Genomic DNA, 26,420 nt, shown 5'->3' on the forward strand with positions numbered 1-26,420 from the left:
TTTGTTCTTTTTATAGGATTTGTGCCTAACATAGTATTTCTGCTAAATTATAGTATTTCTGCTTTTTATACTATTTGTGCCTAATATAGTATTTCTGCTTTTTATAGGATTTGTGCCTAATATAGTATTTCTGCTTTTTATAGGATTTGTGCTTAATATAGTATTTCTGCTAAATTATAGTATTTCTGCTTTTTATAGTATTTGTGCTAAAACATAGTATTTCTACTAAATGTAGTATTTATGCTTAATCATAGTATTTCTATATATTTCTGCCAGGTCCCCAGGCAGCCAATCCTCTGTGAGGACTGAGAAATTCAAATTTTCAAATCAGGGCCTGCACGGCTTCCCAGCCAATCATATATGTGTCCTGAGGCATTCAAATTTGCATATTGGGGCCTTCATGGCTTCTAAGCCAGCCAATCATATCAGGGCTGAGGAATTCAAATCCACAAATCAGGGCCTGCACGGCTTCCCAGGCAGCCAATCATATATGTGGCCTCAGGCATTCAAATTTGCATATTGGGGAATTCGTGGCTTCTAAGTCAATAAGTCATCCATGTCATATATCTCTAAAAATTCACATTTTCATGATAAATTGTCAACACTTGAAGATTCCCCTATCTCTTCTGATCAAAACGGTGTAAGAATGACTGTTCTAGCCCCTACAGTTAGGAAATTATGGTCATTTGTTTGAGGGGAGTCCTCACTATGAGAAATAGACTGCAATAATCCTGTGCCTCTCTGTGCTGCGTGTGTAAAAAGGATGCACCTGTTTTGGAGGGAAAGAGTGCACAGGCTCTCTGATTGGTGGATTCAAATTCAGCAGCTCCCAGGCTGACCTAGAAACTTACTTCTCTCTCCCTGTGTGTGTGTGTGTGTGTGTGTGTGTGTGTGTGTGTGTGTGTGTGTGTGTGACAGAGAGAGAGAGAGAGAGAGAGAGAGAGAGAGAAAGCCTTTTAATGGGATGATCTCATTGTAAGATTCAAAATCAATATATTTAGACTGGTTGACTGAATTGGATCTTGTGTGTGTGTCTCTCTGTGCATGTGTGTTTCCTTATGTGTCCATATTTGTGATTGTGTGGCTGTTATATTTTTTTTGCCGATTTTTTTCATTTAACAAGTATATTTGAGGGACCCTCAGCATGTTCAGCATTTTTTCAGCTGTCCATTTTGCTTTTCCAATTTTTCTGTTTAACTTATTACTATTGTGCTAAATCATACAATTTCTGCTTTTTATAGGATTTGTGCTTAATATACTATTTCTGCTTTTTATAGGATTCATGCTTAATCATACTATTTCTATATATTTCTGCCAGGTCCCCAGGCAGCCAATCCTCTGTGAGGACTCAGACATTCAAGTATACAGATCACAGCCTGCACGGCCTCCCAGCCAGCCAATCATATCTGAGGTCTCCCGTTTCCTCTCTCGTCATATCTCAGCGACAGATGTACAGAGAGCAATGAAAATCGCAGTCAAAGTACACCAAAGTCCGCTGATTCAGCCAGTAGAAGAATTATGCTTCTAGTCCACCTAGTTTTTGAGTTACACAACGTTTTGTAACTCCAAAAAACGGTGTTTTTCGCCTCTCACCGCAATCTAATTCTGACTCCTCATCAGCCTGTTTTTCCAAAGCGGCCGCTCTCTTTCCCAGTGGCGCAGTTGGTAATGACACGGCTCTGCAAGCCAAAGATCGTGGGTTCGATTCCACCTTGGTCAACATGTTTTTTTTCCCTACAAATTAATACACTGTCACAGACCAGTAATTCATATTCATCATTTATTACAATTCTGCAAATTTTTATGATTTTACCAGCTTTTGATAATATGGACCTCACATTCTTGTTAACACTCCATGGCACAAATACTCTTCCCTTTAGGCTCTGTGTATGTGTGTGTGTGTATCAATATTTCTCCCATTTTAAAGTATTACTCCTCCATAATTGTATTTCTGTTCAATCAAAGTACTTTTACTACATCTTAGTATTTCTGCTCAATCTTAGTATTTCTGCTCAATCATAGTATTTCTGCTAAATCATAGTATTTTTGCCAAATCATGATTTTTGTGCCAAATCATAACATTTGTGTTATGTTAAAGTATTACTACTAATTGGAGGAATTTCTGTCATGTTACAGTATATGTGCTAAATATAGTATTTCTGCCAAATCATACTATTTCTACTATGTTATATTTTTCTTTCTAAATACAGCATTTCTGCTATATAATTGTATTTCTGCTTTTTATACTATTTGTGCCTAACATAGTATTTCTGCTAAATTATAGTATTTCTGCTTTTTATACTGTTTGTGCCTAATATAGTATTTCTGCTTTTTATAGGATTTGTGTTTAACCTTCAGAGGTCCTTAGGGACATTTATTGTCTTTTGCATTTTTAATTTTAATATAGTATTTCTGCTAAATTATAGTATTTCTGCTTTTTATAGGATTTGTGCTAAAACATAGTATTTCTACTAAATGTAGTATTTATGCTTAATCATACTATTTCTATATATTACTATTCTGCTAAATCATACTATTTCTGCTTTTCATAGAATTTGTGCCTAATATAGTATTTCTGCTAAATTACAGTATTTCTGCTTTTTATACTATTTGTGCTAAAACATAGTATTTCTACTAAATGTAGTATTTATGCTTAATCTATTTGCATATTGGGGAATTCGTGGCTTCTAAGTCAACAAGTCATCCATGTCATATATCTCTAAAAATTCACATTTTAATGATAAATTGTCAACACTTGAAGATTCCCCCATCTCTTCTGAACAAAACGGTGCAGTGACCGTTCTAGCCCTTACGGTTAGGAAATTATAGTCATTTGTTTTGAGGGGAATCCTTAATGGATAATGTTTATATATATATATTTGTCTTTAAAACATCTTTGCAGACTGACTGTCCTGGACTGGTTGTTGTTGTTTTTTTTTCAGGTCTGGTGAACTCAGCTCTTTGGTGTTGGTGTTCAGGAGTAGAGCCTTCTAATAATATTTATTCAAGTTATAGATTTAAAGTTCTGCGAGTTTTTTCTGTAGCAAATAAATATTGTATAGAATATTTAAAATCACCTACATTTTTGATGTTTACAATGCCCATTGTGTGTAAATACTGGAATTTCCTACTACCCGTGAACGCCTCATCTTTTACCTGACTGCCGGACATCCGCCATTCCGCACACTTCGCTGAGTCCGCTCTGGGTGAGTGCTGCTGCTCTGCTTCTCCTCTTCTCTCCTAAATGTTTATAGTCTGTTTGTGCGATTTAACGAGTTCTTTTAGTGATTTATAAAGCCAACCGAGGTATAACTCATATTAGAGTAACACAGTGGTTGCTTTTTCTTAGTGAAACTTTGTCATTTTTGTATGTAAAAGGAGTGTTTGATGAGCTAACAACCCGATGCTAATGCCTAGCGCTCCTTTGAGCCCAGTGTGAAATGAAAATTTGACTGTGAACCACGGTTATCGTGTTGTTTTATTAATTACATTTGGTGTGTTCGTGTTTGTCAGCCTGTTACATAAGGTGCAGTTAGTTCTCTTCACAAATCAGTTGGTTAAAACAGCCTCATTCTTTATGCTGTAAAGTTTTTAACGAACCGCCATCTTAGATTCAGTGTCAGCTGTCGGCAAGATCAAAGGAGCCATTTTACCGCCTCTGACCGAACACGGGAGAAAGAGTCACGTGTGTGCAGGTCTTGTGGGTTAATTAAGACAAAGGAGGGGGGGAGAAACTGAGGATTAAACATAGGCTATGTCCCCACATACACGGGTATTTTTGAAAACGGAGATTTTCCGTTTCTGTTTTAAAAAACAATCCCGTCCACACATAAATGCAGAAATGAAGGAGAACGCTGCTAGGAACATGCCAAAGCAGCAGGTGGCGCTATATTCCTAACCGTGTAGAAATGTTGGCCAATCAGAAGTCTAGAAGCCTCGGTGGGAAATGGTAAACAAAGATGGGGCATAGAAGCAGAACCGAGTCATATCTGTGGGGGGACAGTAACTGTGTGCGCATATGTAAGCATTTAAACACTGCAGAGAGAACAATTAACAGTAACCGTATTGTAGAAATGCATTTCACCGAAACAATAACGTGGCGCACAGTGTGACGTCAAAAAAGGCGCTGCGTTTTCTCCGTTTCCCTGTCCACACATAAATGCAAAAACGGAGTTTTCGAAAATATTCTGGCAAGCGTTTTTAGTTTTTCAGTGACCGAAAACGCCGTTTAAGTGTGGACGAAAGGTGCAAACGCATAGAAAAATCTCCATTTTCAAAAGTACCTGTGTACGTGTGGACATAGCCCAAGAATAATAAGAACTCCTAATATGTAGACTTTAATTTTTAAGAACTGTTTAACAAAGGCTTGTTTGTGCCAACCTAAATCTGCAGCACAGTTTAAATTCTCACTTTGTGGGAAATTAATGAAATAAACAACAGCCCACCTTCACATAAATAAAATATGGCAGTATATTATTATTAGTATGGTACATAGATATTTATTTTAAAACTACAGCATATTTACTATGATACTATGTGCAGTTGGTAATATTTTAGGAAGTAGAATTTGAATGCAGACCACCTCAAATATTAAAGCCTTAAAAATATGTCGTGCAGTTTTTCATGTATGAGTGTTTTGCAATCTTAAATGAGATGTAGACCAAAGAAAACAGAGGAGAGTTGTTGTTTGTATTCCAGCTGTAGTAAACAAAGAAGTTTAGTGAATCTTTTTGACAACAGAGAGTGATGCAGTATTGATGCTGATTTGAGTTTTCTGATCCTGTATTTTTGTTCTTTGTCTTTTGTTACACAGAGTGAAATAAAGCTTGGTTTTGCCTTTGCTGGTAAGTAAACCGTGATTGTAACTGAAGCAATATGAAATTGGGATTGTGTAACATTTTTAGCAATTTACATACAATAGTTTGGCTTTTTGTGATATCTTGCCATTTGCTCATGGGCAAAAACACATTTAGGATTTATAAGCAGTAAAGCCCCCCCCCCCCCCCCGATCTCTGAGTGTCCCTAAAAATGTCCCTGAAGTTTAATAGGCCATTTATGTCTAATTTTAAAGGCTTATCAAAGCATTTCTGTAGTAATTATTGTTTTTATTACACATGTTAAGGCCATTTGAGACTCTGCAATTAAATTTTGCCCTCTTTAGACTAAAGTGAGTTCATTTTGTCTGAGGTACAGTGCTGGGAAAAGTCTTTCTTCCTTGCAGATTTATTTTGTTCATGCTTTTTTGTCACATGTTTCAAATCATCTAACAGGGATGATTTGAATAAATACAAAAAAGCATTTTAAAGTGATGATTTCACGTATGAAGCAGAGAAAACCAAACCAGAGCTATCTGTTCTAATGTGAGAACATGCTGGTCTCTAATACCCAGCTGTGGAAGCCCTGATACGAAGAACTACCATCAAGCATTTATAGTATCAAGTATTATTTGTGATTGTTGCACGCTTTGAAACTGTGATGTTATCATTTGATCAAGTGTGCAGTGCGAGCAAATCATTGCTTGTGGTATCTGCTGTGTTATGTAATAGCACCAAAGTATTAGAGCTTTACGTTCATGAGGAATTTCTGTGGAATTGCAGATGGATAAAACGACACATCACCTTAATAAAGACAGAAATCTTTAATAAGGTGCAGAAAGAGAAGATGGGGTGTTTATAGTAAAGCTGTTGTAAACAAAGAATTTAACAGATTTTTTTTCCCACTACAGATTGTGATGCAGTATTGACTCTGATGCTGATTTCAGTTGTCTGATTCTGTATTTTTGTTCTTTTGTTACAGAGTGAAACAGAACTTCGGTTTTGCCTTTGCTGGTAAGTAAGCAGCAATTGTAACTGCAGTAATATGACATTGTCACTGTGTAACATGTTTAGCAACTTACCTAACGTAGTTTGGTTTTTGTGACATTACCATTTACTGATGGGCAAAAACAAATGGTCAGAATTTATACCTTGTAGCAGCAAAGGCCCCACACATGACCTCTGACTGTCCCTGAAGTTTAACAGGCCATTTGTGTCTGATTTTTATGTTTGAACACAAACAACTGTTTTTATACAGTTGTTCATGTTCTCCGTTTGTTTATGGATTTACCTAGCAGACATAACTATGAACGCATTTTAGGTGAGTTAGTGTAAGTGGTAGCTTAAACTAGGGCTGCTCGATTATGGCAAAAATGATAATCACGATTATTTTCACTGAAATTGAGATCACGATTATTTGACGATATTTATTTAACCCTTTAAGACCTACTATAGAACCAAGTCCACCAGAGCTTATATTATTTTTATTTATTTTTTTTACATGCTGTAGTGCCATTTGTGGGAGCATTTCAAGTTGCTATACATCAATACAACTGTTATAGCCCATATTTTAATAATATGTATGCATTAAGTCCATAGTAATTACATAAATTGCAAAAAAGTGCAATAAACTACAAAAAAAAATTTGAAAATCGCTTTTGTTTTGTTTACATATATTTCTACTTGGAGAAGTTTAAGAGGTTTATCCCTCAAAACTTTAAATACAAAAAAAGTTGCAAAAAATAGTTTCCCACCACAGGAAATTTATTTTGAGTGTCTTCATAGTTTTATTTTGGAGATACAGCAATTTTTATATACTGCAGGAAAAACAAAAAACAATCCTATGATGCAAATTTGCAAAGAAAACAGCATGTGCATCATTTCACTGTGGGAAGTGTTACGAACAGCTGATAGGAACGGCGAAGCGTGTTTCTGGAATATTATGTTTTTGTTCCTCCAAGCGCTTTTTATGCAATTTTTGCAAAGCTATATGTGGAACGAAACCGTGACCGAGGACAAGCTGATGGCATCAGATGTAAGTACAACTCCTCCGGTTTCATATGCAAAACAAATGATTGCGCTAGCTTACACGGTTCAGGTTCTACAGGGATTTAAAAATAGTTACGCAAAACGGAGCGTGCTGCTCTGACCGGCTTTAAAGGGTTAACAATGACTTTTAAAAAATAATATAAAATAGTGTGCAACACCACTGAAGTTTTTTTTTTTAAACTCTTTTCAACCAACGGCAGTCACTCTCCAAATAACTTCTGCTTAGCTTTCCGAGCTTCCCTCGGGTCCTCTTAATCAGCGGTCTCCAACCTTTTTTGAGCCACGGACCGGTTTATGCCCGACAATATTTTCACGGACCGGCCTTTAAGGTCTCGCGGATAAATGATGGAGGGGCTAATAATCGGCTCAGTCATTTTTAATGATCGTTGAAAGCCCAGATCGTAATCGTGATTAAAATTCGATTAATTGAGCAGCCCTAGCTTAAACACTTAAGAGCACCACAGTTGTTGATTTATATCTTCACTCATATTCTGCTTATGTATTACATTAAAGTCAGACCACTATAGAAGTATTTTTGCCTGAGTGAACAGAAGTGGTACGTTAAACATTTAAGCAATAATAAAAGACTAAGAGAACCAGAGTTGTGAGTAGGCAATGTTGTGTATGTTAAAGCCTGTGTGTAATTTATGTACACTAAGTTTAAATCAGTTTCTTAATAAGTTGCTTGATACAATGTGTTTGAAAATTATATATAAAAGGGAAATATTGCAAAATACAAAAAGATTCCTGCCAACAGGTACAATGGAAGGACTTTTTATTATAATTTTTAAGAAATTAATTGCAAAAATGGCGTGCCACTGTTGTTACTATAACATGTCAGAATTTACATGTATTTTAGGATTTACATATTCAGATCAGAACTAAAACCTAATGAGGTTTTCCGTTGATTCTAACAGTTGTGGTTTTTCCACACTTTATTAAGCACTGACTTGTGATAGAAAATGATGGAGCTAAAAAGCCATAATCTGTACCAACAAATATAGGTGCCTCTTCTTTGCACTTCTGTAGTATGCATGCCTTTATTACACATGTCATCGTCATGTGAGACTCTGTAACTAAAGTTTGTCCTCTTTAGACTACAGTGAGTTCATAAAGGCTTGAAGAAATTGAGGATCTTACTAGTTATTTCATGTCACAGTAAATTGGATTGTGTGTGAAGAGGTTCAACAGTGTAAGTCATTAAACAGTGATCTGATGTGTTGTTTCCTTTCTCTAGGATACTGATCTGATCGTCGCAAGTCTGGTAAGTATAGGTTTTGTCTGCAGTACAGTGCTGAGAAAGGTCTTTCTTCCTTGCAGATTTATTTTGTTTATGCTTTTTTTCACATGTTTCAAATCATCTAACAAGGATGACCTGGATAAATACAAAAAGCAGTTTTAAAGTGATGATTTCATTTTTGAACCAGAACAACCTGGTCTAATGTAAAAACATATTGGTCTCTAATACCCAGCTGTGGATGCCCTGATAGCAACAATTACCATCAAGCATTTACAGTAACTGGTAATGACTGGTTTACATCACTGGTTGATTTTGGTCCACTATAATTTCAGAATTGTCTTAATTAGATCCAAACAGGACAGGCAAAAAAAGAAAAGAAAAAAGTCTTAATTAAGGCCCAATATAGGGTTTTCAAGTCATACCAAGTACCACGGTGGTTAGCACTGTTGCCGCACAGCAAGAAGGTCCTGAGTTTAATTCCAACATCAGGCCGGGGTCTTTCTGTGTGGAGTTTGCATGTTCTCCCGGTGTTTGCGTGGGTTCCCTCCGGGTAGGGCTGCTCAATTAATCGAATTTTAATCACGATTACGATCTGGGCTTTCAACGATCATTAAAAATGACTGAGCCGATTATTAGCCCCTCCCTCATTTATCCGCGACACCTTAAAGGCCGGTCCGTGAAAATATTGTCGGGCATAAACCAGTCCGTGGCGCAAAAAAGGTTGAGACCGCTGATTAAGAGGACCCGAGGGAAGCTCGGAAAGCTAAGCAGAAGTTATTTGGAGAGTGACTGCCGTTGGTTGAAAAGAGAGGTAAAAAAAAAAAAAAAACTTCAGTGGTGTTGCACACTATTTTATATTATTTTTTAAAGTCATTATTCAATACATTGTTATTGTTAACCCTTTAAAGCCGGTCAGAGCAGCACGCTCTGTTTTGTGTAACTTTTTAAATCCCTGTAGAACCTGAACCGTGTAAGCTAGCGCAATAATTTGTTTTGCATATGAAACTTACATCTTATGCCATCAGCTTGTCCTCGGTCACGGTTTCCTTCCACATAAATTGCATAAAAAGCGCTTGCAGGAACAAAAACATAATATTCCAGAAACACGCTTTGCCGATCTGATCAGCTGTTCGTAACACTTCGCACATTGAAACAGACCGCTAACTATCACATGTCCGCCATTTCCTGCCCGAAACCGGAAGTGATGTCATTTTCGCGGAAAATGTAGTTTTTTTTTACTTGTAGGCCTTAAAAGCCTATACTGGTCATGTTTGACTTTTCTGAATAGTTGCTGGGATGCTTAGAACTCGAATTGCACTGCTGGAAATAGTTTATTTTGATGCACCTGCTGTTTTCTTTGCAAATTTGCATCATAGGATTGTTTTTGTTTTTCCTGCAGTATATAAAAATTGCTGTATCTCCAAAATAAAACTATGAAGACACTGAATAAATTTCCTGTTGTTGTAAACTATTTTTTGCAACTTTTTTGTATTTAAAGTTTTGAGGGATAAACCTCTTAAATTTCTCCAAGTAGAAATATATGTTAAAAAACAATTTTCAATTTTTTTGTAGTTTATTGCACTTTTTTGCAATTAATGTAGTTACTATGGACTTAATGCATACATATTATTAAAATATGGGCTATAACAGTTGTATAGCAACTTGAAATGCTCCCACAAATGGCACTACAACATGTAAAAAAATAATATAAGCTCTGGCGGACTTGGTTCTATAGTAGGTCTTAAAGGGTTAAATAAATATCGTCAAATAATCGAGATCTCAATTTCAGTGAAAATAATCGTGATTATCATTTTTGCCATAATCGAGCAGCCCTACCTCCGGGTACTCCGGCTTCCTCCCACCGTCCAAAGACATGCAGCTTGTGGGGATAGGTTAATTGAATAATCCAAATTGTCACTAGGTGTGTATCTGCGAATGAATGTGAGTGCGAATGGTTGTCTGTCCCTGTGTGTTGGCCCTGCGACAGACTGGCGACCTGTCCAGGGTGTACCCTGCCTCTCGCCCTATGACAGGTGGGATAGGCTCCAGTGCCCCCTGAAAAGGATAAGCGGAAGCGAATGGATGGATGGATGGATGGATAGGGTTTTCAAGTCATACCAAGTATCTTAATTTCATTAAAGTCCAGACTGATTCGTTTACACCAAGTGTTTTGTTTCATTCATTCAATTGGACTTGCTTGTGTGCTTCAGATCCTAAGTGTGATTAAACTTAAGCCCAGGACCTGATGAGTTGATGTAGGTCCTGAAGTAGTAAAGGAACTCTGGGACATCACAGTAACAGCACCATGTTTGACTTTAATGCTGGTGTTTTTCTCTCACTATAGATGATTCAGTTTAGTGCAGTTAGTCAGCACAGCTCTTGGTTATCATCGAGATATTATTAGGCAACTTGTTGTAGCTGAACAGGCAAAAACGTCTGGGAGGGTTTCTGTTTTCTGGGGTCTCCAGATCCTTAGAAATCTCTTTGTAAACCTTTACAGAACTATATGTGTTTGTTTCACATTAGAGCAGCTCACGACTAGCAGTTTAGGGACAATTAAATATTCACATAGGGCAGGGGTCTCAAACTCCACTCTTCAAGGGCCGGTGTCCTGAAGCTTTTCCACGTGTCCCTGTTACAAAACACCTGAATAACATTTGTAGGTCATTAGTGAGAGTATAGAATTTGACTGTGTTGAAGTGGCATCCCCGAAGACTGTTCAAATTTAAGTAATTTAAGTGTTTGGAAAAATGTACTTCTAAAAGTACTTTCATTGCATCATGTTCATTCACTCATGAGCTGCTATAACATGAATCAAATTCCTGAATTACCACCTCAGCATGCAGTCACGTTCTGTAGAGTTTTGCTAATGACCTACTAATGTTATTCAGGTGTGTTGCAACAGGGACACATAGAAAAGTTTCTGGACACCAGGCCTTAACAACCAGAGTTTGAGACCACTGGTGGTAGGGCATGGTGGATTTCAAAAGCTTCTTCCCTTAAATCACTGCCTAAAAACTGCTTTTTGTAATTTGTCATAATGACTTGCAAAATATAGGTGGGATGAAAACATAAACATAAGACATTTTATAGTGGCCTGATATTTTTATCAAGGCTGTTTTTTGAAAATAATCCTGCCCTAATTTACAAAAGATGAACTGTCTGAAAGTCATGTTTGTTTGTTTGTTTGTTTGTTTAAGAAATGTGGGAATCTCCAGCAAAGATCTTACATGCACCAGCTCAGATACAGCACTCACTTCTGTTCTTTTTATCATGAAATGATCTACAAAGAAATGATCATCATACTAAATTTTGCTAATTAGGCCTTTATATCAGCTATGATAAGTTTATTATAGATTTAGTGTAGTGCTTATTGCTGTGTATCAAACATGCCCCAAATGTGACTGAAATATGTAGAAACTGCTGTGTAGAAACTAGCTGTCTCCAAATTTCTCATTTTGCCAAAATTCATACAGAGTGACCTGAAACTGTGCTGTAACCTCAGTGTGTTGGTTTTGTTGGACCATTTAATATTTACAGTAAGTTACTGTAGCAGCACGTCTTAGTTTGAGTTTATAGACTTAGTTTATTGTTTTAATAGAATGTAAAAATGTCCTTATAACAGTTCCACCATCATTTGTTAAACATTGTCATTCTGTTCAGTCCAATAATTTACTGTAGAAGTCTTTAGTATTTAAAGCCCTACATGTATTGTATTTTTGAGATTATAAGGCATAATGTCAATAAACAAGCCTGTTTTTAAGGCAGATTAAGCCAAACAAACAGTCAGATAAGTCAAACTTTATTCAAGTCATTCACAAACAACTCTCAACACTGTTCAGTTGTAACACATAAAATACAGAACAATACACTCTTTCAGTTCATTCCTCATCCACAAATCCATCAAACTCTTCATGGGTTGATCAGTTTGAAATCTGCTTCTTAAGCATGTCTCTTAGCACGTGCCAGGTCCTTGTACACACACCATAATGTTATGTTGAAGCACCGTACGAATTACTCTACGAGGGTCCTGACTATGGTAGCCATAATGCTCTGACAATACATCAAGCAGCACAGCTTTGTAGCTTACGAAGTCTTACTAAAATATTTGACAGAATTTTGAGCGCTGTGTACCACAGAAATCCCGTTTGAGGTCAGTAAGCATAACCAGAATCGATACGCTAGGCACATTGTATGTTTTTGAGATAATGACAGGATTTTAGGTATGCCATATAGTCTGAAGAATATGGTAAATCCAAGCATGTTGGAAATATGACTAATTCCAGTCCTTTTGTGTCTTACAGGTGACCTGCTGCAGAAGATCCTCTCTCTCTCTCTATCATTATAAGCAATTCTGTCTATCCTATCACTCTCCCAACTCTATCTAATTTGAAAGCCATTCTATCTTGTATCCCTCTATCCCTACTGCTCTATCTAATTTGAAAGCCATTCTATCTTGTATCCCTCTATCCCTACCGCTCTATCTAATTTGAAAGCCATTCCATCTTGTATCCCTCTATCTCTACTGCTCTATCTAATTTGAGAATCCAAGTTTTGAGAATCCTTTCAGAATCCAATTTTCAGAAATCCAAGTTACCAGAACTTGATCTATCTGTTACAGAATTCTGAGAGATCTCTGCTCTCACTGCTCTTTCTTTCCTGTCATTAAGCTCTCTCACATTCAGTCATTTTGCTTTAAATTACAAGTTGAATATACAGTAGTAGAATTACAGTACAGTAGAACTTATAGTAGAAACTACTTACACAGCCCTACATTTGTCATTTTAATTTTGCATTAGACTTTAGTTTGGACTGCTAGTTTGGCTTACTTTGATCAATTGTATAAAATATCACCTTTTTATAAGTTTATTTGTAATAAGATAATCTGGTTATTTTGTAATACATACATTCAGATAAATAATAAATCAGATCCAGTCTGTTAGTCTGTTTCATTGGCTATAACATTTGACTGCAAGTTTATAGTATTATTATTTAAGGACAAACCCATTTTGTCACTCAGTGTAAGTATTCAGTCAGTATTGTCATCGAGAAGTGCCTGAGGACCCAGACTTCCTGTTTCCTGACTGCTGCAGAACATCCAGCTGAAGAAACCCCGTTTCTAAAAGAGCTACAATAAAACGGACCAAATTGTTTCCAGAGAACTTTGAATTTCCTTTATTTTGAGTTTGGAGTACAAATCAGCTTTTTAACATCTATTCATATATTCATAAAAACATTTTATAGTATAATAGTACATTTCTCAGATTTAACAGTAACTTAAGGAGTTATAAGTTTTTCTGTTTCAAGGTTCAGTTTTGTTTATATTTGTGTATAAACACATATAAGCTCCAGATTGTACTTCAGCAAAATGCCAAGAAAAAGTCAAAGGTCGCAGTCCCAGAAGCTTAGATGGCAAAAGCAGAAAGAACAGGTGAATGTTTCTCAGAGCAGTGAGCAGGTAAAGGTGTGTGTTTCAGCTTTTCCCAGCACAGAAGTGCAGAGCAGTGTTCAGACAGCCACAGTGTCTTATGCAGATGTGGTAAAGAGAAGTGTTCCCTCAGTGTCTGTCCCAGAGCCTGAAGTTGTGCAGGTAATCCAGACTGAACCCCAGCTAACTGTACAAACACAGCATGATGGAGAGACAGCCACAGTGTCTTATGCAGATGTGGTAAAGAGAAGTGTTCCCTCAGTGTCTGTCCCAGAGCCTGAAGTTATGCAGGTAATCCAGACTGAACCCCAGCTAACTGTACAAACACAGCATGATGGACAAGCTCCAGGACAGTCTCATGTACAGGTTACAAACAGTGAAAGTCCACGAGTGAGTAGCGTCTGTGCTTCCCGAAGCCAGGCTTCTCCTAGGTATGGAAAGTACCGGAATCAGCAATGCATGGCTAACAGTTTGGTTTTCCTGTCATTCTTACACGAGGATGAATTTATTACCAGAGCAGATCTAAACCGTGTGTTGGACAAAGGCCATGCCGTCTATTCAGATGCCAGACTGAGGTTTGTGAACAGTGTGTTTCTAGCCTGCGATGAACTTCCCTCAGTTGTTACCAGCCGCAGACACGAGTATCAAGTCGACATGTCTCAGTTTGCTCATTACGGCACATTTGATGGTACAGATCACTTTCCGAGCCTTGAACAGGGATTACAGCGTTTGGCTTCAGAGTTTCGCTATGCTTTGCTAGTCATGGGAGGAACAGTCATCGCTGTTAGCAGGCTGACTTCAGGTGAATATGCATATTTTGACCCTCACCCACGTAAGTCTACTGGTATGCCATTGTCGCTAAGTGTAAGTGGTGGAACTGCAGTTATGTTGAAATTCACACGTCTTAATGACATGATTGACAGGATCAAACGTTTGTACAGAATGTTCAGCATCGCACCAAGCTGTACTTATGAACTACAGCCCATCGAGTTTCACAGTGAAAACGCTGCTGACCAAAGAGATGCTAATCAAACCACCGAATACAGACAAACAGCTACAAGTGCACCAGCACCAGCTTTAAATGAACGTGTTCATGAATTAAACTCCGAAATATACACTGAGCAGACACGGAAACCTGTGGCCAAAGATTTAACCAGTGAAGTAATGTCATCCAGAGTTGATTCTTCAAATGAGACAGCTGCTCCCGGAAAAAAACATCCTTCTGATTATTTTGAAAAGAAAACCTCTGCATCTTCTGTGAGAGAAACTCCGGTAACACCAGATTCTGTTCCTCAGAATGATTCAAACAGTGCCTCCAGTTCAACTAAGATAACAGAGGAACTCTCAGATAAACTGCTGAAACGTAATAAACAGGAAAGGCAAAAAATGAGGAGAAGATTATTAGCCCAACAAAAGCTACCACAACGAAAGGAAAATCAGAAGACGAAAGAAAGGCAGATGTACAGGTTTGATGAAAGCTTCAAGACAAAGAAAAAAAACTCAACTAAGAAGTGTAATGATCCTGATCACAGACATAAAAGGAGTCTGTACAAAAATGAGCTGTATAAATTAAATGCTACCTATAAGGAGAAACACAGAGAACATTTGAGAAAGATGTATAGAGAAAGTGCTAAAATTAGAGAGAGAAAAAGAGAACGTGTCATAAGGACATATAGAGACAATCCCCTATTCAGAGATAAGCAGAAGGAACGTATAACAAGAACGTATAGAGAGTCTCCCATATTCAGAGAAAAGCAGAAGGAACGTATAACAAGAACATATAGAGAGTCTACCATATTCAGAGAAAAGCAGAAGGAACGTGTAACAAGAACATATAGAGAGTCTCCTATATTCAGAGAAAAGCAGAAGGAACGTATAACAAGAACATATAGAGAGTCTCCTATATTCAGAGAAAAGCAGAAGGAACGTGTAACAAGAACATATAGAGAGTCTCCCATATTCAGAGAAAAGCAGAAGGAACGTGTAACAAGAACATATAGAGAGTCTCCCATATTCAGAGAAAAGCAGAAGGAACGTGTAACAAGAACATATAGAGAGTCTCCCATATTCAGAGAAAAGCAGAAGGAACGTGTAACAAGAACATATAGAGAGTCTCCCATATTCAGAGATAAGCAGAAAGAGCGTATAAGAAGAATATACAGAACTTGTGCTGAATTCAGAGAAAAACATAAAGCTTACATGAGGTCATATGTATATAACCTATATAAAGAAAGTGAAGAATTTAAAAAGAAAAAACTATCTTACATGACTAAGCGTTATGGAGAAGAGAGACGATTTCAGCAACAACACAAGGACAATATGAGAGAACGAATGAGAGTAAAATATTGGAACGGTTTTTCTTTCAGACAGATGCATAATATCAGATGTGCAATGAATATAAAACGGAAATATCGCCAGATGCATCGACCAGCTGAGACTTTACAGTGTCATCCAGAGAACACTTTAATGAATGAGGCCATATCTTGTTTCAGATCAAACATTAAGTCAGCACCATCTTATGTTTGTACTGTTTGTCTAAAAGCTTCTTTTCCTAATCAGGTGAAAATCTGCAAAAGACAAAATTACTCAAAACACCAGACTGTAGCTCATCAGTGTCTAACTGGTAAATATGTTCATGTGTGTGATGAAGCATGTCATGATCACTGCAGCTTTCCTGTTGAGAGAAAAAAAGAGTATATCTGTCACACATGTCACAGTTCCCTCAAAAGTGGATGCATGCCCAGGCTTGCTGCTGTTAATGGTTTAGAACTGCAGGATATTCCAGCTGAACTTTGTGATCTCAACATTCTGGAGAGACATCTGATTGCCAAATGCATACCATTTGCTAAGATTATTCCTCTTCCAAAGGGGAGACAGAGACTCATACGTGGTAATGTGGTATGTGTACCATCTGAGGTCCAACAAACAGTTGACAGTTTACCGAGGATCAGAAGCCAATCACAGATCATGAGGGTGAAATTGAAAAGACGACTGTGCTACAAAGGCCATCAGCTGTTCCAGACTGTCACCTGGTCTAAACTCATTCAAGCTCTGCGTAAACTGAAACAAATTCATCCACAGTACACAGATATTGTTATCAGAGATGATGCATTGCTTTGTGATCCAACGTTACCTGATGATGACAGCAGTGATGAAGCCAGCATGGCAAGTGATGATTATAATGAAGCAGATTTAATGGAAATTGACAACTATGAAAAAGATGCCCTTTTGTGTGAAAGTGAGTCTCAAAGTGACCAAGATATTAATATGCAATCCTGTGATGAACAACCAGAGGAACAAAATCCAGATGAACCAGAAAGTGATTTGAGCAATGGAGGTTTTGCTCTAGAAAGTTGTCTGCAGCCTGTAGACATTTCAGAAGAGATTCTCTGTTTCACTGATAACACATATTGTGTGGCTCCTGCAGAAAGAAACAATCCTGTTAGCTTCTTCAGAACTCCTCATTTGGAAGCCATGGCATTTCCTGTGCAGTTTCCTACTGGTCAGAATACACTGGATGAAAAGAGACGTCTCAAGCTCACACCAAGTGCTTACTTCAAGTCAAGGCTTTTCAACATTGATGCAAGATTTGCTAAAGACACAAATTACTTGTTTTTCTCACAGTTTGTCACTGAAATACATTTGGCTAATTCCAGCATGACAATACAGCTAAGGAAAGGTAAAACTATGACCAAAGATGGACGCAAAATCACATCAGGAATGTTACAAAGTAAGACAGAAGTAGAGAAGCTGGTAAGAAATAAAGATGCAATCAGATTTATGCAGCCACTCAGAGGAACTCCAGCTTACTGGCAGAAAACTACCAGAGATCTATTCAGCATGGTTCGCCAAATAGGAACACCTCAGTTCTTTGTCACTTTCTCTGCTGCTGAGATGAGATGGCCTGAAGTGATTCAAGCAATAAAGAGACAGCAAGGTGAAGAGGTTGATTTTGAAGCCCTGGACTGGTCAGAAAAGTGTGAAATTCTAAGATCAAATCCAGTAACCACCATGCGAATGTTTGATAAACGTGTTGAGGCTTTGTTCAGAGATTTGCTTTTTTCTCCTGCACAGCCCCTTGGTGAGATCATTGATTACTTTTACAGAGTTGAGTTCCAGCACAGAGGTAGTCCACATATACACATGTTGCTGTGGATTCGAGAAAAGGTAGAAGCAGATGTGGATGATGACCAAACTGTCTGTGACTTTGTGGACAGATACATCTCAGCTCAACTCCCTGATCCAGAAAAACAACCTGAACTGCACAAAAAAGTCACTGAGCTACAAAAGCACAGCAAAAACCACACAAAGACATGCTTTAAGAGTGTGAACTCTGGTTGTAGATTTGGGTTTCCCAAACCACCAGCCACAAGAACAATGATTGTGAGACAGGATGAGGATTCAGACACTGAAGCTGCAAAAGCCAAACTCAGACCTTTGTTGAACCTGCTGAAGGAACCTGAAGCTGCTTCCCTCACCATAGAGCAGATTCTGTCACGATGCAACTTAACAATGAATGAGTATGAACAATGCCTCCAAGACATAAACAAGAAAACAGCTCTGATTCTGAAACGTGACCCAAATGAGTGTTGGATCAACAATTACAACCCAGACCTGCTTGAAGCCTGGAACTCTAATTTAGATGTCTCATTCATTTTGAATGCCTATTCATGTATAGAATACCTCTGTAAATATATAACAAAGAAAGAATCTGGCCTCTCTGAATACCTGAAGACAGTTATTGACAACTCTGATAAGAACACCGTCAATGAATGTGATGAAATGAGAGCTGTGATGCAAGCTTACTCAAAAAAGAGAGAAATCAGCGCACAGGAGTGTGTGACTCGAGTCTGTGGCCTAAAAATGAAAAAATGTTCCCGCAGTGTTGTATTTGTACCAACAGATGATAACCCAGTAAAAATGAGTCGGCCCATGAGCTTCCTGGAAAGCACAACACACGACAGTTGTAATATTTGGATGACAAGTTTGAGTGATAAATACAAATGCAGACCTGAGACCCCAGAATATGAGGAAATGTCACTGGCTGATTTTGCTGCCTTGTGCAGGTTGGTGAGTGGTCCAAATGAAGGAAAAGATGTGCTTCCTCTTCTAAACCAGCTTGGATTTGTACAAAGGCGAAAGAATGATAAACCAGCTATAATCAGATATTACCACTGTTCACAGGAAAAAGATCCTGAGCAATATTATGGTCGACTGTTGAGACTTTACCTTCCACACAGATCAGAGCAGGAACTGAAACCACAAGGGTTCCAAACCTATCAGTCCTTCTACAACTCAGGTTTTGTACGACTTCCATGTTCAGACCACAGTGAGTCTGTGAAACGGATTGTGAAAAGAAATAAAGACAAGTATGAGAAGAACTCTGAGGATATTGAGAGTGCACTGGAAGAGTTTGAACAAAATAGGGATGTTGTGATTGATGAATGGTGTAATCTTGCTCCTGAATCTGAAGTTGTGAGGCTGCAATGCGATGAGAATCTTCCTGAGAGACATTCTGATGATGAGAACGAACAGGAGAATGTTCCCGACTACAGTCGTCAGTCTGATGCTGTAACAAAGATCAGAGCCGTCAGAGAACAACCTGCAGTAGATCCAGCCGTGGTACGTGTAATGTATCAGAATCTGAACCAGAAGCAGGCCTGCGTGTTCTATGCCATAAGAGACTGGTGTATTCAGCGAGTTTGTGGTTTGAACCCAGATCCATTTTTCTTCTATATCAACGGTGGTGCAGGAACTGGAAAGTCACATCTGATTAAGTGTATTCATTCTGAAGCATCAAAGATCCTGAGCAGACTGCCTGCTAATGCAGAAGAAGCTGACATATCAAATCCAACTGTTTTACTGACTTCATTTACCGGTACAGCAGCTTTTTCTATCAGTGGCTCTACGTTACATTCTCTACTGAAACTACCCAGGAGTCTGAAACCACCCATTCAAGGACTTGGTAACCAACTGGATGAAGTCAGATCTGAGCTGATGAATGCTGAAATTATTGTTATTGATGAGATTTCAATGGTTTCAAAACCCCTTTTTGCCTATGTGGATGCAAGACTGAAACAAATCAAAGGCACTCAGAGACCTTTTGGTGGAATGTCAGTTTTAGCTGTTGGAGATTTTTACCAGCTGCCACCAGTGCGACAGTCTAAACCTCTCTGTGTTTACGATCCAGAACAGATTGACCTATGGCAGGAACATTTTCAGATGATCACTCTAACCGAGATCATGCGTCAGAAAGATGATGTGGCCTTTGCAGAGATGCTGAACAGGATTAGAGTCAAAGAAAAGACAGATGAGCTTTCTCAGTGCGACAGAGATTTGTTGTCACAGGCTGTGACTGCACCAGAAGAATGTCCAACTGAGGTCTTACACATTTATGCCACCAACAAGAATGTGGAATCCCATAACATAGATACCCTGAAGAAGCTTCATTCAAACATCATAATAATCAATGCAGACGATTTCCAGAAGGATAAATGTACAGGCAGAATGGAACGAAGAGACAAACCATTTACAGGTGGGAGAAATGATTTACCTGACACTCTGAATGTTGCTGAAGGAGCTCGAGTCATGCTGACCAGAAACTTGGACACACTAAACGGTTTAGTCAACGGTGCTTTTGGTATACTGGTAAAGGTGGTGAGATCTGAAAATGATGGACACATAATTAAACTGGGGCTCAGGATGGACAACCGGCAGCCTATGAGACACAACCGCAGTGCTAATGCAGCTTCTGATGATCTGGTTTACATTGAGAGAGCAGAGGAGAGTCTGAAGTTTAAAGGAGCAGTACGCAGACAGTTTCCTGTAAAGCTAGCATTCGCCTGCACAATTCACAAAACTCAGGGTCTTACAACACAGACAGCTGTAGTTTCAATGAAGAACATTTTTGAACCAGGTATGGCTTACGTTGCTCTCAGCAGGGTGACGTCTCTCAGTGGACTCTATTTGCAGGACTTGGATGAGAAAAAGATTTACGCCAATCCCGAGGTAACTGCAGCGCTCCAAACCATGAGACAAGCCAGTGTTGAGGAAATGATGCCTCTTCTTCAGGTCAGAGAAACAGCCAGCAGACTTGACACTCTTACACTGATCCATCACAATACAGAGGGTTTGCCATCTCACATCAGTGACATCAAGAGTCATCATGAAATGTGTTTAGCAGATGTTTTGTGTCTCACTGAGTCTCACCTTCAAGGCTCCTTTGTTGCAGACAGTCTTCATTTGGATGGCTACACCATGTTCAAACGCAACAGACATGTGTCCTACACAAACTTTCCTCACATGGCCAGCAGAAGTGGTGGGGGAGTTGTTGTGTATTTGAGGAATCATTTTCAGGTTCAGGTAAAACAGTATCTGCATAATGTCACTGATCTTGAGTTTTTAGTGTTGAAGGTTCAGGCTCCATTCCCTGCACTCATTGCTGTTGTGTACAGACCCCCTGACTACAGTTTGACACCATTCATGCAAAACCTGGTAAGTCTTTTAGATTCACTTGAAATAATGGACTGTCACCCAATAATTGTGTGTGGAGATTTTAATGAGAACCAGTTGCAGAGTGGAAGAAAACAGATTCTGGAGCAGTTTCAGTCGAGAGGGTATTCACAGCTGATCACTTCTGCCACTACAGACAAGAACACCCTGCTTGACCTCATTTTTATTTCTCAGCCACAGAAATGTCTGTATTCAGGTGTTCTGAGATCATATTACAGTTACCACAACCCTGTCTTTTGTGTCCTGTCCTCGAGCCAATCATGAAGTCGTCTGGTGAGTTTTGAAACAATTACAGATCATGTTTGTTACAGAGTTTACTGATTGTAGAGCATGAAAAAGATTTTTCATTGAAAAAAGGGTCTTCCCTACTCTGTCTGTCAGAAGACCCTTTCTTATTGCAATGTTATTAATCATTTCACCAAATCATTGCTGAACTTCATGCAGAGCAGAGAACATCTGCTATCATGCACCTCTGATCTGAAATGTGCTGCAACATTTGATAAACCAACATCATGTTTTAAATGACTAAATCTTTTTACTATGACGTATGTAGCTCAACAAACGAGATCTTCCCCTCCAAGGGCTTTAAAATATGAAATAGTAAATAAATAAATCCCAGATAAATGCAGGTATTTATTATGATGACATACACGAATAAATACAGACAATTATATTTTCTTGATTATAGTAGATTTTGTAGAATCAAAAGTTTTTGTGATGAATGAGTTTTTGCTTATCATGTTTTACAGGTAAAAAATGTCAAAAGTTTTAAACTATCTTTAGGCTACCAGAGATGTCTATAATGATACATTATGTAGAGAAAAACATTAGTACAGCTTACAGAATATGTATAAAAACTGATTTAGAAGTAAATGGATAGTTTTCTGAAAGTTCCCGACTACAGTTTAACACCACCCACCCAGCTCAGCCCCCAAGTGTCTATGTAATGCTGGTATGGTGTGTGAGTTTGACTTGGCCTTTATCCGGGTGGGTTTGGGTTTGGGTGGATAAAGGCCAAGTCAGAATGCTCTGAGCAGCTGGAAAAAGCTGCTAATAAACAAAGACATCAGAAAGTGTGGGCTTTAGGTGTAGCCCCCGCTTTCTGATGCACTAATTAAACTTAGTAACCGACACCCCATACCAGCATTACATAGACACTTGGGGGCTGAGCTGGGTGGGTGGTGTTATAAGCACGTGTTTTGTTAGATATATTTTTTCAGATAGGGCACAGTCTCCTTTGTGGGAAAACCTTCAAACTTCACCATCCTCAGCTGAAACAACAACATCTTAACACCATCTTCATGAACTGCTGAGCCAAACCTGATCCATCAGTGCTGGACTGCACAGATAACTACATGCCACAAGGAGACTGCTGTGTTATGAACTGCCATACCAGTGTGTCTTCAATGGAGAAGATGACACACCCATCACCTGACCTCCTGCCTGATCTGGAGACCATCATCATGCTGCCACACTACAACCTCTGAGACCATCAATGATGACTCCTACTGAGGAAACTGTATTTCCTGTCAGAGATGCTCAGTGATCCTCAGAGCAGAGAGAGGTATGATTCTTTATCTTTGATAAAAAATGTCAGTGTTTTTAATTCAATTAATTAATTAAAATCCTGTTTATTGAATAAACAATTCCACACTCAAATGATTATACTTGTTGACACTTTTTGAGTTTTAATTGACATTATGGATTACAAATCTATGCTTTTTCTACTCTGTCTCTCTGTGCAGGTATTGCTGTCTTCTGAGTTCTTCAGTGTCCCAACTGAGACATTCAAACCTCATTGCAGAGCTCATGTCTTTCCTCACCATCATGTAAGTGTGAGATTGCTCTGGATTCTGGTTATGTGGCCCGCAGCACCTATAAGGTATTTCAATATTGTTCATTGTATAACTTATTTGTAGTTTTTAGGCCTTAACACAAATAAAATGTTCCTTTTTCTGTATTTTTTAGAACAAGCTCGTCCAGTGTGCCTGCATTCCAGCTTCACAGAAAAGAACATCAGACACCAGCGAGGGAGGATAAGAAAGACAGACACAACAACATTGTCATCCCCTATGTGGCCGGTGTATCAGAAAAACTCAGGAGAGTTTTCTCCAAATACGACATCCCAGTGTACTTCAGACCCAGCAAAACACTCAGACAGAAACTGGTTCACCTGAAAGACAAAACTCCTAAACACAAACTTAACAATGTGGTGTATGCTGTACAGTGCAGCGAGGAATGCCCAGACTTCTACATCGAAGAGACCAAACAGCCACTTCACCAGCGCATGGCACAACACAGAAGAGCCACCTCCACAGGACAAGACTCAGCAGTTCATCTGCATCTAAAGGACAAAGGTCACTCTTTGAGGATGCCAATGTTCACATTTTGGATAGATGGAGGAGTGAAAGAAGCCATTTACGTCCACTGTGAGCGACCATCTTTGAACAGAGGCGGTGGTTTACAACACCAACTGTCTGCCATCTATAATCCAGTTTTGAGTTCCCTCCCCAGACACTGTAACGTCCACTCACATCCTGGGAGTGGGCGTGGGTGATTTCCTGACCTCAGGAAATCACATGATAGGGTGGGGCCAGGTTTCACAATGAGCTCACCCAAAACCCTGGCTGATTGGGACCCACACCTACTTTCACACCTTGGCTCATGTGATTAGGTAGAGGATCATCAGGGGGTTCTTTGTCCCTGTTTGTGGAGAAACTCACATTGGGTTTAAATCTGGGACTCTCCACCATTGACCCTTAGAACTGAAGAAGCTTCTCGGATGAGAGGTGAAACGTCTTCAAGAAACTCAAAGAAGTCCAGACGCTTTTCTTTCCAAGCTCCTTAGACTTCACTTGTGTTAATTACATTTTATTTGTTGTTGTTTTCTTTTAGATTTATATGCAGTGATTGGATGTGGTGGAGCTTTGTTAACCGCGTGGAAAACATCTGTTTGTGATGATATTTACAATGAGGCTTTAAGGTGATAGTTTCCATGTAATTTCAATCCTTTTACTAAGCAAAAACATGTTTGCAATTAACATATTTTTTCAGTTTTGTCTTTTGGATTTATGGTTAACATTCCTCTGTGACAGCAAATACTAAACTGGTCCAAGTAACCAGCATATCATTGGTCAAAGGCAAAAAGGACCACATGTCACACTAGCAATGAATTTGTGACTGTGTTTGTGTTAGTATAGAGTAGGTCTAACAGTGGTTTTCCACATCTGCTCTAATATATATAGATAATGGGTCAGACATATAAAGTCATTTTGAAAAGTTCATAAAGGTCATTTATATGTGTTCCTCTTTATCATTTTATATCAGGTCACACAGCTGACTTGAGTTTTGATCAGAGTAGAACCATAACATTCATGCTAATGGTTCTACTGTTTACAGTTACTTTATGATGGATTTCACCCTGGTCACAGCACTATGTGAAAAGCTGTTAGAGGTAAAGTTAAGCCAATTAATACCTCATCATAAGTCACTCTCTAATGCAGGGCAGTGATTATTATTCACTGTAATTTATTCCACAACAATGTTCTTTATTTGATTCTTTAAATATGCACATCGATTGTTTGGCTGTGTGACTCTCCACACCTGAAATATATCACAATGTGGACTTCATTTCGACAGTATTTTGTAGATTGGTACCATATTTATCATCAAATCATCTTGTGCATTTATTAACTAAATGTTGTTTGTTTTTGTTTTTTTGTTTGTTTGTTTGTTTGGGGTTTTTTTGTTGCCATTTTTACATTTCACCAACTGTGTAAATTCTGCAATTTTACTTTGGTTTTGTTTCACATCAGTTTATCTGCTGGCTGGTAATCCTGTCTTCCTTCTCTCACCCCAACCGGTCGCAGCAGATGGCCGCCCCTCCCTGAGCCTGGTTCTGCTGGAGGTTTCTTCCTGTTAAAAGGGAGTTTTTCCTTCCCACTGTCGCCAAAGTGCTTGCTCATAGGGGGTCATATGATTGTTGGGTTTTTCTCTGTATCTATGAAGCGCCTTAAGGCGACTTTTGTTGTGAATTGGCGCTATATAAATTTAATTGAATTGGTTTTCTTCCTTTTCTAATGTTTCTGGTCATTTTTCACAGTTAAACAAGTAACTTTGAGGTTACTTCATCATTTTTAGCTTTTATCTGTTTACAGTTTTTTCCTAATAATTACATTTCTGCAAAATTATAGCAGTTCTGATAAGTTGTAATATTTCTGCCAAGTTATTAATTTTCTACTAAATTATATCATTTCTGCTAAGTTATGTTATTCTAAATTATTACATTTCTGCTAAGTTGTAGCTTCTGGTAAATTACAACATTTCTGCTGAATTGTTATGTTTCTTCTAAGTTATTGCATTTCTGCTAAGTTATTGCATTTTTGTTAACTTGATGTTGTTCTGCAAAGTTATTAAAATTTCAACAACTTTTTAAAAACTAGCTTTGATTTCTTCAGCTTCTTCAGCTATTTTCAACTATCTTCAGCAGACAGCTTCAGCTTTACAATTTCTGCAACTTTTCAGCTTTTTCAGCTACTTTTTGCATGCAGCTTCAGCTTTAAAGCATCCACACTGCATTTTCGCAGGAAATGCAAATTTTTCTAGTTATTATTATTATTCTTCAAGTTGCTTCCGTACACTTTTCGCCGTAGAACTACTTCCACAATTTTCAGCCGATTTTCACCGTTCAAATTTTAAACTATTCTGCTATTTTTGCTCTTTCCGGCTATGACTTTTGCTATTTTTTTGCTATTATACTTTTTAAAATATTAAGCTTTTTTCCTTTAATTTGTCCCATTGAAATGAATGGGAAACTTCAGCAATTCTGCTAAAATTTGCTTGTTTTTGAAACTTAACTACTTCCTCATACTTTCACCTAGAACAACCATTCAAATTTTAAAATGTTCACAAATTATTGGGCTATTCAGGTATGATTCAGCTTTTTCAAATCTTTTACTGTTTTACTTTTATGCCTCTTAAAGTTTTGAGTTGCAAAATTGTGATTTTTCACAAAATACATGTGTTGTTATGGTTGCTATGCTCTTGGCTTCCAGTGTGCCACTGAAGGTTTTGCAATTTTCACTTCATGTCCGAACAACTTCCTGCTACTTGCTCAATTTTCACTCAACTTCCACAAATTATACATCAAAACGTAGGTATTTTTGCTGGCTTTCAGAAAATGTTACCATCATTGTTGTGGGATTTATATAATTTTGGCAAATCTCCTCAGACTAACACAAGGTCAGAAAACTCTCCATATAAAGTCAATGGAGAGTTTGTTCAAAATCACCGCTGCATTTCTGTAATGAGAGGCATATTCGAATCGTCATATCTCCTTAACGAAGCAAAGTTAAGACATGAGGCTTGTCCCGGTATA

The 26,420-nt window shown here is 38.2% G+C and overlaps 1 protein-coding gene and 1 long non-coding RNA gene across 6 annotated transcripts; both read left to right on the top strand.

Moving 5' to 3' along the window:
• Nucleotides 1-990: 990 nt before the first annotated feature.
• LOC147322218 (uncharacterized) lies at nt 991-13,045 on the top strand. Of its 3 annotated transcripts, none has more exons than XR_015131063.1 (5): nt 991-4,020; nt 4,814-4,844; nt 5,797-5,828; nt 8,101-8,127; nt 12,408-13,045. It is a non-coding gene; the product is annotated as an uncharacterized LOC147322218 (long non-coding RNA). The 3 variants fall into 3 exon arrangements; XR_015131064.1 differs by having other exon boundaries at nt 991-3,206; XR_015131062.1 differs by having other exon boundaries at nt 991-4,844.
• A 2,530-nt stretch (nt 13,046-15,575) lies between these two features.
• Nucleotides 15,576-25,498, top strand: LOC147322219 (uncharacterized). 3 transcript variants are annotated; one of them, XM_086306671.1, is made up of 3 exons: nt 15,576-22,607; nt 22,789-22,925; nt 23,012-25,498. In XM_086306671.1, exon 1 carries the CDS (start codon nt 15,731-15,733, stop codon nt 21,305-21,307), a length of 5,577 nt encoding a protein of 1,858 aa, XP_086162797.1. In that variant the 5' UTR covers nt 15,576-15,730; the 3' UTR covers nt 21,308-22,607; nt 22,789-22,925; nt 23,012-25,498. The 3 variants fall into 3 exon arrangements, with proteins under 3 accessions (XP_086162797.1, XP_086162798.1, XP_086162799.1); XM_086306672.1 differs by having other exon boundaries at nt 22,815-22,925; XM_086306673.1 differs by lacking the exon at nt 23,012-25,498 and having other exon boundaries at nt 22,848-22,866.
• Nucleotides 25,499-26,420: the final 922 nt, after the last annotated feature.

This window comes from Aulonocara sp. 'chitande type north' Nkhata Bay, linkage group LG9 (genome assembly GCF_057382095.1).
Source record: "Aulonocara sp. 'chitande type north' Nkhata Bay isolate Kocher_YH1m ecotype deep benthic linkage group LG9, A_spYH_male_GT1.1, whole genome shotgun sequence".
In the NCBI taxonomy this organism is placed as follows: Eukaryota; Metazoa; Chordata; class Actinopteri; order Cichliformes; family Cichlidae; genus Aulonocara; species Aulonocara sp. 'chitande type north' Nkhata Bay.